The sequence below is a fragment of the Ammospiza nelsoni genome, chromosome 14 (assembly GCF_027579445.1).
Source record: "Ammospiza nelsoni isolate bAmmNel1 chromosome 14, bAmmNel1.pri, whole genome shotgun sequence".
NCBI classification, from domain to species: Eukaryota; Metazoa; Chordata; class Aves; order Passeriformes; family Passerellidae; genus Ammospiza; species Ammospiza nelsoni.
The window spans coordinates 1,178,418-1,191,657 of NC_080646.1; the positions used below are offsets into that span (position 1 = coordinate 1,178,418).

At 50.5% G+C, this 13,240-nt stretch overlaps 1 protein-coding gene across 2 annotated transcripts; it reads left to right on the forward strand.

Annotated features, from left to right (window-relative positions):
- Positions 1-40: 40 nt before the first annotated feature.
- On the forward strand, positions 41-12,995 carry ANP32A (acidic nuclear phosphoprotein 32 family member A). 2 transcript variants are annotated; one of them, XM_059482358.1, is made up of 8 exons: positions 41-262; positions 6,640-6,789; positions 6,903-7,025; positions 8,365-8,563; positions 9,821-9,919; positions 10,757-10,854; positions 11,541-11,601; positions 11,720-12,995. In XM_059482358.1, the coding sequence occupies exons 1-8, from the start codon at positions 209-211 to the stop codon at positions 11,779-11,781; spliced, it is 846 nt and encodes a 281-aa protein (XP_059338341.1). In that variant the 5' UTR covers positions 41-208; the 3' UTR covers positions 11,782-12,995. The 2 variants fall into 2 exon arrangements, with proteins under 2 accessions (XP_059338341.1, XP_059338342.1); XM_059482359.1 differs by having other exon boundaries at positions 9,833-9,919.
- Positions 12,996-13,240: the final 245 nt, after the last annotated feature.

Genomic DNA, 13,240 nt, shown 5'->3' on the forward strand with positions numbered 1-13,240 from the left:
GGCCGATCGCGCCGTCAATCCCGGCGGAGCCCCCGGAGCGCCCGCCCCCGCGGTTATCAGGTTAGTGCGCGCCGCGGTGCTGCGCTCGGGCTTCCGAGCGGCGCTGGGCGAGCCCGAGTCCCTCCGCGCCCCGCGATCGGGGGGCTCTGCACGGGGTCACTGCGCCAGCCGAGCCGCGCACCCTCCGCGCCTCCCGCCAGCCACGGACATGGACATGAAGAGAAGGATCCACTTAGAGCTGCGGAACAGGACGCCCTCAGATGTAAGCAATGCAATGCCAAAAAAAAAAAAAAAAAAATTAATGCTAATAACGCTAATGATGAGAATAATAAAAAGGCATCCCACGGTTATTTTTTTTTTTTTTTTTTTTTTTTTTGGCGGGGTGGAGCGTGCCAGGTGTTGGCGGGGCCGCTGCTGCCCTTGAGGTGCCTACCTGTGTGTGTGGGGGGCTGTGCCCCCCGCTTTGGGGGGCGCGGGGCGCTCCGGGGACGTTCGGGGGCTCCCCGGGGCTGCTCCTGCCCGTGCCGGGCTGCGATGCCTCGGAGAGGGGCTGGCCGTGCATTAAATAAAAAATAAGTTGCTCGCTGCTCTCTCTCTCGGCGTGTTTAGTTGGCAAATATTTGTGCAGGGTGCTGGGCTAGGGAGAGGCAGGCAGGGACTGCGAGTGAGTTGCGAATGGTTTAGTTTAAAGTGCGTCTTCATTTCTTTGCAGTGATCAGGCAAGAGAGACTGGGGAGCCATATTTGTAACTTTGTAGTCCTCATGAACGCGCCCTTTCTCTCTCTCTCTCTCTCCCTCTCTCCAGATGCTGAGAAGATAAAAGGAAAGAATTTTGAAACCGACGCTTAGCGTTGGTTGGGTTTGGTTTGGGCTTTTTTTTTTTTCCCGTTGTTGTTTTTTTATTTATTTTGCGGGCGATGGGGCATTGCCGCCGGTAGCGCGAGCGTTGAATAATAATCCTAATAATCATAAGAATAATAAAAAATAATATTGGAAGAAATGAACGCACTCTCCACCCCCTCCATCCCCACACACGCACAAAAAGGCTGGATGTGTGTGCGTGTTTTTCCTTCTTCCCCCTTTTCCCCCCCTTCCTTCCCCCGGGGCCGGACTTCAGGTTGTTGTTCCGCGTCTGGCGGAATAAACGGGGGACGGCGAAAAACTTTGGCAGGACAAAAAAAAAAAAAAAAAAAAAAGCCAACCAAAAAACAAAAACCCAACAAACCCCCAAAACAAGCAAGAAAATAACGGGGGGAGGGGGGAGGAAAGAAGCGAAAAATAGGAAAACCACCCCAAAAAGAGTGGGCGGGAGGTGGCCGGGGGCAGGCGGGGCGCGAACCCGCGGCGGGGAAGCCCCTTCCCCTCATTCCCCCCCGCCCCGCCGGGCCTTCGGCGCTGCCCGGGGAGGCTTCACCGAGCCCGGGCCCCGCCGCGTCCCCTGAGCCGCCGGGGGCTGCGGGAAGGGGAGAGCGGGGGGCGAACGTACCTCAGCGGGCAGCGCCCGGGGCAGTGCGGCGGGACGCGGCGGCCGAACCGAGCGCGGTGTGCTCCGGGGAGGGGGGGGACAAAGGCGGGCGCGGGGCGGCGGAAGCTGCGCTTTAAAGTTTAAAAACTCCTGGGCGAGCAGGAGGAGGAAGAGGAGGAGGACGGCGAGAGAGGAGGGGGGGGGGGGAGACGACTCAACGGCAAACCCCGCGGTACAGCCGCCATGGCCGGGGGGCTCCGTGAGGCGACCGCAGCGCAAGTAGGACGCGGCGCCATGTTCTGTGCTGCCCCCCCGCCTTCCCCTCACGGCCGCCGCCTCCTCCTCCTCCTCCCGCCGCTGCCGCTGCCTCGGCCGCGGGCGGCCCCGCGGGGCCGTGAGGGAGCCCCGCTGGCGCCGGGGCTGAGGCGCTGCGGAGGCTGCGGCGGGGCCCTCCCGACATGACGGGCAGCGCTGCCATTTTGTCGCCGGCCGCGGGGCGGGAGGAGATTCATGAGGGCCGCGTTGGGGGTAAAAATAAAAAATTTTTAAAACCCAGCTTTTAAAAAATTGGGTTTTCTTGACAATTTGGGGCACCGGGAGGTCCGAACGGGGCCGGGGGAGCACCGGGAGGAGCCCCGCGTTTCCCCTGGGTGAGGAGCGCGGAGCGGGGGAATCCGCCTCCTTCCTGGGCAGGGCCCTGTGGGGAGGCGGCATTGGGCTTGGGAAGTGTTTTGCTCCTTTTCATCCTGTTTTTTCTTATTTTTCTCTGGTTTTTTCATGAGTCTTCCCCTAATTTTTAAAGAGTTTTCTATTTTTGCCTCCCATTTCGACTCACCACCCTCATCGCTGGAGGTTTCTTCCCCATTTTAAACGCTGTTTAAAACGAGCCTCCAAAGGGATAAACTCAATTTTCTCCTCTTTTCCATGCTTGCATTTTGTGCTCTTTCCGCTCACTTTTGTCTAACGCAAAAAAAAAAGTTGGGAAAACTCGGAGCTGGAGGAAGTTCCTGCTCCTCAGGGCTGGGAATGGGCAGCAGGGAGCTGGAAAATCGGGATAATTTCACCTTTCACCGCTTGGTTTTCCTTGTAAATTTCAGTAAATTTCCTTGTAAATTTCATAAATTGGTGCCTTGCTCCCCTCAAAGTGTTCTAAATCCCGGTTTTCCAGTTTTTTAGGCAGAGAGATGGAAATTCCTGTTGGGAATGTTGTTGTGTTCTTAGCTGTGCACGTGTGTTTTAGGGAATGAAGTTTGTGGGATGGATTTTGTTCCTTTAAAATATTAAAGGGAAATCCTGCGAATTCCACCCCCTGGAATTGGGATTTGGCAGGAACATTGATGCCCAAGTCATTTATTCCTGGATTTTAGGAAGTTTTAGGTGGGCAAGATGAGTTTGGGACTTGTCTACCTTAATTTTGAGTGTTTGTCCTTATTATTTCCCAATTTCATGTGGAATAGCAAGAAATCGTGGGAAAATCTCCCTGAGTTTTGGGAATCTCCTTGAATTCTGTACTACTTTTTGATTTAAATCCTGAAAATCAGAATTAAATCTTTGGACGTGGATGGGGCTTTGTGCTTTTTCCTGAACTTCTTTGGGATATTTTCCACCTGGATCTCATATTTTTCCATGGAATTCTGGGCTTCTCCATTGGATAATCCCAGAAAGTTACATCCTGATTAATAAAACATCCTAAAAATATGCTCAGGTGGATTCTGTGGAGAAATTCCTTCCTCAGTCTCATTTTTATTGTTTAATTTTTTTAATTTTCCCTTTTTTAACTATATTAATTCAGAGTCAGGAAAACAGTGGATTTTACTCCTGGAAAATTGGGAATTTTTAGATGTTCAGGCAGTTCTTTTCCCAGATATTCCCACTTTTTGTCCTGTTAAATTTATGAATCACAGCAAAAATGTGGCTTTATTTCTCTTACTAATTGATCCCTGATGGAATCCCCATGGATTGGAGGGAAGGAGAGACTTCAGCTTTTTTCCTGGTTTTTCCTGGAAAAAAGGGAAGATTAGCAAAGAATCTTCCTAAAATTCCTTCTGAATGCCAGGGGAGGCTCAGGTGGGGTTTTCCAAGGAAATTGCAGCAGAGCAGGAATTCCAGTGGGAATTTTGGGAAAGCCAGGATGAGTTTGGAGTCCAGCTGGAACTTGCTGGGATGGGAATTTGGTGTTCTCAGGAAAGGTTTAGTCCAGAAAGGTTGGATTGATGGCTGCATTCTGTTGATTCTTCCAAGTCTTTTCCAAGGATTCTCTGATTCCGGGTTGGAATTCCAGCTGGATGAGCTGGTGTGAATGGGGCAGGAATGGAGCGTGTTCCCAAGGATCCTGGCTTTCCTCAGGAATCCTGGATTCGTCAGATCCACCTGGGAACTGCTGAAGGGAACAGGGTTTCTTGGCTAGGGGGAATTCCCATAAACTGGAGCTTGGAGAAATCCCAGAAAATTCCTGGGAAGCCCCAGCAGCCATGGTGCTGCTTCCATCCGTAGAGGTGCCGATGGGATTCTGCTCCCAATCCCAGTATCCGTGTTAATCCCCTCCTGTCCCATCCGTGCCTCTGCTGTGGGATTCTCCAGGCTGGATGATTCCCGGGATTCCCATGGAATTGGGATGCTGGATTTCCCAGGAATTGGGTTCTGTTCCATGGCTGTTTTCCAGCACCGTCTCTCCCTGCCCCAAGATTTTTGGGATTCTCTTCCCAGCACATTCCCAGCCAGGAGATGCTCATGGATAACTGGTTGGAAATCAATTTATCCCATCTCAGATATTCCCAATGGGAATTTGGTATTCCCAGGAAAGGTTTAATCTGGAGAAGTGGTGGGATTGGATTGGTGGCTGGATTCCATGGCTTAGTGGTGTTTTCCAAGGATTCTCTGATTCCAGGTTGGAATTCCCATTGGGATGAGCTGGTGCGAAAGGAGCAATCCCAAGGATCCTGACTTTCCTCAGGAATCAGTTTATCCCATCTGGGATATTCCCAAAAAAAGCCCTGGAGGGCTGTATCCATATCCCAAATCCCATGGGGTTTGGGGAACGAATTCCATCCACTGTTTATCCCGGGGCAGGAAAAGGGTGGAAAACCTTGGGAATTCTCCCTTCCCTGTGGAACGGGATCCTGCTCCAGGTCAGCTCCTCCTCACTCCTGAGCAGCAGCTGAGGATCCCCCTGGGATGGGAATCCCATGGAATGGGAATCCCCAGTGGCCACGGGCCATGGCACCTGCTGCCCTCCCTGCCCTGGGCAAAATTCCAAGGGCTCTGGAAAACCTGGAAGAGCTCCGGTGAGGTGGCCAAGCGGACACAGAGCAGCTGCTGGGGGATATTCTGTGGAATCCTTCCCTGTTTCCCACCGGGAATGGGACCGCTCTGAGCTGCCGTGGGCTTGGATCACGGAGAGCTTGGAATTGCACCTGGAATCTAATTAATTAATTATTTTAATTGAGTTCTTGAGTTTGGGTGTTTTGGAATGATCTTGGAGCAGGGATTGGCTCATCAGAGCCTTCGGAGCAGCTCCGGTAATCCTGGGATTGAGTAGGAAGCTCATCCAAGCTTTTGTTGGTCTGGTTGCATTCCAGGTGGGATTGGAATGGGAAATCTAGAGAATTTCTCGCCTCCGGTTGGAATTTTGTGGGAGACAAATCCTTGGACAAGTTCCCTGTTAGAGATGCTGTGGGAAGTGATGGCCTCTCCCAAGGCTTCTTCTCCTTGAAATTCTGAGATTTTATGGAGAGGGAATGTGCCATGGGAGGCAGAGATGCCTGTGGAGTGTTGGGAAAAATCCCACAAATCCAGTTCTTCCTCCTTTCCTTGGGGAATCCTCCTGGATTTCCTTGGGGATTCTTAGGGCATGGAGCCATCCTGGAATTTTGTTTGGAATGCTGTTGTTTCCAGGGATTCAGGGAGTTAATGCTGACACGATGTTGCTCTTGGGAAAGGTTGGGAATGTGCTCTGCTCTTCCCAAACCGTCTCTGAATTGATCCAAGCTTTCCAAACATGGCCTCTTGGATTCTCCATGGATTTGTTGGATTTGTGCCTTTGCCCAGTGCTAGAAACAGGAAGAGGGGAATGTGGCATTTGTGAACCAAACTTCCTGAAAAGCAGGGAGGAAACAGCCTTCTGTAAATGATTCCATTGAGAGGTGGGAATGGGATGGTCTTTAAGTCCCTTCCAACCCAAAACATTCCAAGATTGTAAAAAAATACAAATTAAAAGGGAAAAAAAAAGGCTGTTGGGTCAATTGGCCTTCATGCTAAGGGATTTTCCTTTGTATCCAAGACTATTTCCAGCTCTTCCTTAAATCTCCACTCTACACCTGAGGGAATTGTTGTCTAATTCCCTGGTTTTCTGTGCAATTCCCTGGTTCCCATGCTGAGGGAGGAGGGAGGGATGGATATCCCACCTCCTGGATCAGGGCTGGAGCTGTTTGTCCCTCAGTGTGAGCTCTGGGCTCATTCCCTTCCCTCCATTCCCGCGCCCCTCAGCTCCCGAAATTCCTGTGAGGAATTCCCAAATTCCTCTGAGGCAAAACCCGTCTGGGGCTTCTTGGTGAGGATCCCAAGCCCTTCTGGCTCCGTGTCTGGGGGTGCTGGGATGAGATAACGGAGCAGGGACACAGATAAGGAGGATTCACCTCCATTGCACTTTTCCCGCCTTTTTTTTTTTGGCGGGAACTCTGGGTGTGTATTAAGAATGGGAAAAAACTGTTTATCCCAAATGGATCTTCTGAAGAATCCTCATAATTAAACACCATTGAGGGATGAAATCCATGAATTTTCTACCCAAATTTCAACCCAATGAGTAATTTGGGAACTTATTTTGAGAATTTTGAGACCTTTTTCCCTCACATGAGGGGAAAAAGGTCATTTATGCCCAAATGGATCCTCTGGAGAATCCTGATAATTAAACACCATTGAGGGAAAAGATCAACTTACTTTCCTTGTTTTGGGGGGTTTTCTATCTAAATTTCATCCCAATTAGTGGTTTGAGAGTTTATTTTGGGAATTTTGGGATTGTTTTTACCCTCAGTGTGTGGGATCAGGAGCGCTACCTCGATCTTGGCTTTCTTCTCAACACAGTCTCAAAACTCTTGCATTTCTCTGCTGAAAGCCTCCTGATTCTTGCCAATTTCCTGGAATTCCTTCTATTTTTCCTTGATTTCTTCCCTTTGCAGGTGAAAGAGCTCGTTCTGGACAACTGCAGGTCGTTCGAAGGGAAAATCGAGGGCCTCACGGATGAGTTTGAGGAGCTGGAATTCCTCAGCACAATCAACGTCGGCTTAACCTCAGTTGCAAACTTACCAAAGTTAAACAAACTTAAGAAGGTAAATCCCACCTCCCTGAGCCAAATCCCTCCTTTTCCCCTTCTTCATGTTTGGAAAAGTGGCTGGAAATGGGATCAGATGGGATTTTTGAGGATGTTTTTGGGCCTTTGCAGCTCGAGCTGAGCGACAACAGAATCTCAGGAGGCCTGGAAGTGTTGGCAGAGAAGTGTCCGAACCTCACGCACCTAAACCTAAGCGGCAACAAAATTAAAGATCTCGGGACAATAGAACCTCTGGTGAGTCGGGATTGCTCCTGGGAATGGGATTCATCTTGGAATTCCTTCATGAATCCCAGGTTGCCCCAGGCCCGGCCTTGGGTGCTTCCAGGGAATGTCACTCCTGGAACGTGTGCCAGGGCCTTTCCCCCCTCATTCCTTCCCAAAATCCCAGTTATTCCTTCATCCCAAATCCTGGGGAGTTGGTTTTGCTCTAAGGAATGGGATTCATCCCGTTCCAAACCCTCATGAATCCCAGGCTGCTCCAAGCCCGGCCTTGGGCGCTTCCAGGGAATGTCGCTCCGGGAATCTGTGCCAGATCCTCCCCCACGTTTCCTTCCCAAAATCGCAGCGAATCCCGGGATCCAGGCCGCATCCCCAGTCCCTGTTCCCGGTGAGCCGCTGCTTCCCTCTAGTGGCTGCCGGGCCGGGCTCCCCCGTTCCCGGCGGGAGCCGCCGCAGCTTCCCAGGATTCCGCAGGCTCTGCATCCATCTCCAGGCACTACAATTCCCATGGAAATCCTTCCAGGAGCAGCTCCTTCCTGCAGCTCCTTTCCTGCGCCACAGGGAAAAGGCAGAGTGCTAAACTCATGGAGAAGCCTGGAAGTGCTCCCAGCTCTCCCAGTTTGCCCATGGCCAGGCCTTTTCCCCAAGTGCTTTCCACATAAAGGGAAAGGGGATATTCCCTTAGAGTTGATATTTCTTATCCATGGATAACCCTTGATACAAATACTCAATTCCTTTGGGTTTTATTTTTAGGATTTCCAAGTTCTGTGAGCAGTGCAGACTTCCCAAAAAAGAATTGCACAAACCCCCCAGGAATTGAATTCCTGTTCCATTTCTATGTGTTTTTTCATTTTCCATAGTCTAAGGAAAAATAATTGCATTTTTCAAACCTCTCTTATCAAAGTTCTTGTGTCCAAGTGTTGCATTCCTGCTTCCATCTGCAAGAATTCATTTGGGATAATTCCCTGGACCTCAGCTATTCCTGGATCTGGCTCATTTGGGATAATTCCCTGCATTCAGTTATTCCTTTGGATTTGGGAGCTGCAGGACTCCAGGGAGAGGCTTTCCCATCCCAAATGCCAAATGAAATTGGGATTTTCCAAGTGGTTTTTCCTGGATTAGGGGTGGAAATTCTAGAGGGAGCTGATTGGGAAAGGGGGAGGAGTTGGTTTATTGCAAGGTCAGGCAGTTTGGGGTATTTTTTTATAAAGATCCCCAATTTTTTTCCGTGCCTGCCATCTCCAGGGAGCCCAAAACACCGCCGGGAATCCCTTGAGAACATTCCCCATGGCATCCTTGCCTTTGGGGAGAATTCCCACACCAGCAAACCTTCCAAATTGCTTTGTTTTCCCAGAAAAAGTTGGAAAACCTGAAGAGCTTAGACCTGTTCAACTGTGAGGTGACCAACTTGAACGACTACAGAGAAAACGTGTTCAAGCTGCTGCCGCAGCTGACGTACCTGGACGGCTACGACCAGGACGACAAGGAGGCGCCCGACTCCGACGCCGAGGGATACGTGGAGGGGCTGGATGACGAGGAGGAGGATGAGGATGGTACGGGAAGAGGAACTGGCACCGGGAGGGATGAGGGGAGGGATAAGGGAATGAAGGGAAAGTATAAGGGGAGGGATAGGGAATGAGGAGAAGGAGTGAGGGGAAGGAGTTCAGGGAATTGAGGGGAAGGATTTAGGGAAATTGAGAGGAGGGAATTGAGGGAAGGAATGAGGGAAAAGACCTCGGTGTCCTGAGGGAATCAGGGAAGGGACCTGAGGGAATGAGGGAATTGAGAGGAAGGAGTTGAGGGAATGAGGGGAAGGGATGAGGAGAGGGATAGGGAATGACAAGGAGTGAGGGAGTTGAAGGGAAGGAATGAGGGGAGGGGATGAGGGAATTGAGGGGAGGAATGAGGGAAAAGATCTCACTGTCCTGAGGGAATCAGGGAGGGGATGAGGGAATTGAGGGGAGGAATGAGGGAAAAGATCTCACTGTCCTGAGGGAATCAGGGAGGGGACCTGAGGGAATTGAGGGAAAGGAGTTGAGGGAATCAGGGAGTTGAGGGGAAGGAGTTCAGAGAATTGAGGGGAAAGGGGTTGAGGAAATTGAGAGGAGGGAATGAGGAAATGAATGAGGGGAAGGGATGAGGAAATTGAGGGGAGGAATGAGGGAAAGGACTTCAGTGTCCTGAGGGAACGAAGGGAAGGAATTGAGGGGAAGGAATGAGGTGATGAGGGAAGAAATCAGGGAAAGGGATGAGGGAATGAAGGAAAGTACCTCTGTGTCCTGAGGGAATGAGAGGAAGGATCTTTGTGTCCCAAAGGAATGAGGGAAAGGACCTCCGTGTTCTGAGGGAATGGAGGGGGAGGATGAGGGAATTAGGGGAAGGAGTGAGGGAAATGAAATTGAGGGAATGAGGGAAAGGACCTTATTGTCCTGAAGGAGTGGTGGGAGAAGGATCTCCGTGTCCTGAGGGTTTGAGGGAAGCACCTGAAGCAATGAGGGAAGGAGAGGAAGACCTTGGTGTCCCAAAAAAATGGTGGGAGAAGGAGCTGGGTGTCCTGAGGGAATGAGGGGGAGGAATCAGGGAAAGGAACTGCATGTCCCAAAGGAATGAAGGAAGGAGGGGAAGGAATGAGTGAGGCAATTGAGGAAAGGAGTGAGGAAATGAGGGAAGAGATGAGGGAAAGGACCTCAGTGTCCTAAAGGAATGAGGAAATGAGGGAAAGGACCTGAAGGAATGGTGGGAAGGATCTGGGTGTCCTGAGGGAATGGTGGGAAGGAGCTGGGCATGGCCTGAAGGAGCAACTTCCTCAGTTTTATCCCTAGTGAAAGACCGGGACGACAAGGAAGCGCCGGATTCCGACGCCGAGGGATACGTGGAAGGGCTGGATGACGAGGAGGAGGATGAGGATGGTACGTGGGATGTGCTCCATGGGATTCCTGCATCCCAAGGGAATGAGGGGAGGAGGTGGCAGGGCCTGGAAAATCCCATTCCTCCATCTGGGAATGGAGGGGTGGGATCGGGAAGGGTCTGAAGGAATTACAGGAACAGGGGTGAGCATGGATAAGAAGGAATGTCCTGGAACTCTGGAATTCCTCATGGAAAAGGGTTTCCATGGGCATGGAAAAAAGCAGGAATTAGGGAGTTGCTCCATGAGGGAAGTGCACGGAAAACACCAGGAAGCTCCAGTGAATCTGTGCCAGAAACTGAGGAAGGAACAGCCTGGGATTCCAGGGAATCCCAGTGCTGTAGGCACCACCTTTCCCTGGCTGCCCCTGGAGCCATCCCAGGATGAGGATCTGGCTGATCCCAGGGAATTTGCTGGATTCTCCCATCCCAGCAGCACAGCAGAAAAGCTGGATGTGCACTTTTCCCGGGAATGCTGAGTGGGAACTCTGGGAAGGTTCCCAAAAGCTCCCAAACACATGGAAAACACTCCAGGGGCTCGGCACTTCCTGGTTTTCTGCTGGGAATTTTGGGAATCACCTAAAAGGCTGGAATTTTGTGTCCATGGGAAGGCTCCTCGTGGATGATGGGAAAGTTCTGCTCCATCCATTCCTGGAAAAGCTGGGATACCCCAGCTCCCAAATCCTTGGGAATAGTGGGAAGTGGAGCAGCTGGAGCAACTCCAACCCTGCATTCCCTGACAATTCTGTGCTACCCCTAAGGAATTCCCTGCTTGCATTCCCAGATTTTGGGTGGAATTATTCCAAAAACCTCGACTTTTTCCGTGGATTTTGTTTTTCCAGAGGAGGAATACGACGACGACGCTCAGGTAGTGGAGGATGAAGAGGACGAGGAGGAGGAGGAGGAAGGGGAGGAGGAGGATGTGAGCGGAGAGGAGGAGGTGAGCCCTGGAATTCCATCTCGGGAATCCGCGGGATCCGGCTGGGAGGGGCTGGGCAGGAAATCCGGGATTTGAGGAATTTCAGGATTCACTTTGTGCTGGGGCGGATGAAGGATGGGATGGGGAGAAAAGTGGGATTGGAGGGGAAAATGGGATAGGAGGAAAAATGGGGTTATGGGGGGGAAATGTGGTTGGAGGAAGGAAAATGGGATTTTGGGGGGGAAAATGGAATTGAGGGAGGAAAAAAAAGGGCAAGGGGAAAGTGGGATGGGAGGAAGGAAAATGGGATTGGATCAGAGAAAGTGGGATGGGAAAGGGGAAAACAGAATTCCAGGAATTTGTTTTCCCTCTCCTCCAGCCCTGAATCCTCTCCTGCCCCTCTGGAATGTTCCTGAGCCTCCTCAATTCTGCTTGGAGCCTCTGGATCAATCCAGCTTTTCCCATTCCCATAAATACCACTGCAATTTTCCTAAACTTGGGAATGGCACATTCCCACCTTCCCAGCTCCAGCTCAGGGATTGATTCCCTGGGATTTCGGTGCCAGCTCCTGCTGTTCCATAAAAAAATGGGAATACCTCAGCTCCTTGCTGAGGTCATTCCAAGGACTTTCCCTTGGAAGATGGGATACTGGGGAAGCACCTGGGCTGATCCCAAGCTTTACATCCCGTTTTTTCCCGGAATTCCAGGAGGATGAGGAAGGCTACAACGACGGCGAGGTGGACGATGAGGAGGATGAGGAGGAGCCTGGTACGGAACCAATCCCGCTCTTCCTAAGGAAAAACCACCTCAGTTCCGTGGAAAATGGAATTCCCGGAAAAGCAGGAATGTGGCTCCAGGAATAATGGGAATTCTTTCTTTTTTCCAGAGGAAGAGCGGGGCCAGAAGAGGAAACGAGAGCCTGAGGATGATGGGGATGAGGACGACTGAGCAGCTTTTCCCTGGAAAAAATTCCCTCTTGTGATTTGACTGTTTTTATCCCGGAATTCCCCCTTTTCCCACTCCCGACCCTTTGGATTTCCTTTTCTTTTCCTGGTTTTTTTTTTTTTTTTTTTTGGTTTTTTTTTTTCCGGATTGTAACGTTGCTGTGGGAACCGAGCGGGAGCAGCGAGGGTGGGAAGGGAATAAAATCCTATTTTTACTGCCGCTCCTCCTCCGATTTCTTTGGGAATTTTTTCCTTGGATCCTTTTCCTTGAATCCCTGGAACTGCAAGAGTTGAGTAGGAACCGAGTTGGGAATTCTCGGAGCGGAGCTTGGACATCTCGGAAGCAAAGCAAGGAGAGAACCGACTTGAAATCCATGGATGAGCCAGGATTTTCCCACCTCTGCCATTCCCAAATCCACATTTTTTTGGGAATGGCAGCCAGGCCTCCTCCCTGGGGTGGCAATGGTGCCTTGCTCCATGGGGGGTTTTTTTGGGATTGCTGCTATTTCCAGCCCCTTTTCCCAACCGTGGGAATTCCCTCTTTGTAAATAGTGATCAAGCATTGATTTTTTTGGGAATGTTGGATTTTTTGGGATGGGTTCAGAGCTGGTGATTTTGCGATCCCTGTGTGTTGTGTGTTCCCAGTTTTCCTTTAATTTGGGAGGGAATTTTAGGTTTTTTAAGGAAGTTTTTTTTTTATTTTGGGGGTTTTTAGGGGAATTTAGGGGATTTTCGTGGCTCCAGTGCAGCCAAATCCCTGGAAATGGCAGGCATGAAAAAAAAATGGGAATCCCTACAAAAAATATCCCAAATTCCCAAATTTCCCGACCTTGGAATAAACCAACTCCTCCCCCATTTCCCAATCAGCTCCTTCTGGAATTTCTGCCCCAATCCAGGAAAAAACACTTGGAAAATCCCAATTTTTTCACCCAGAAAGCCAGGAATTCCAGGAGAGAAATACCTGAAATTCCATGGAAATTCCTGAAAATTGTATTTTCTTACCTTGTGGGAGGCAAGAAACAAGGAAAATCCTTGGGGAATGTACAGATCCTGCGGGAAAAATCCCTTTGGAAGTGACTTGGATTTCCTAGGAAAGCTTCTGTGTGTAGAAATCCAGCGGCTCCAGGTTTTTTTGGGAATTTGGGGGCCCGGCAGAGCCACCTTTGGAGTTTTTGTCTGTTTGGCTTTGAGGAATTTCAATAAAGCTTTTTATACAAATCCCGCCTCTGGAATTCTTTCTGGGAGAACAAGGAATGGCAGCCCTGGAAAAGTGGGGATTCCCAGATCTTTTTTAGCACCCTTGAAAGAAGGAATTGCAGCTCTAGAAAAATGGGAATTCCTGGTGTTTTTAGCACCTTTGTCTCCCGAAAATCCTTTGCACGAAGCCCAGGGAGAGGCTGGCGTTGAGTGAAGCTCCTGGAATGTTTTCCCTCGGGAATGGGGGGTTCTGGGGGGGTTATCCC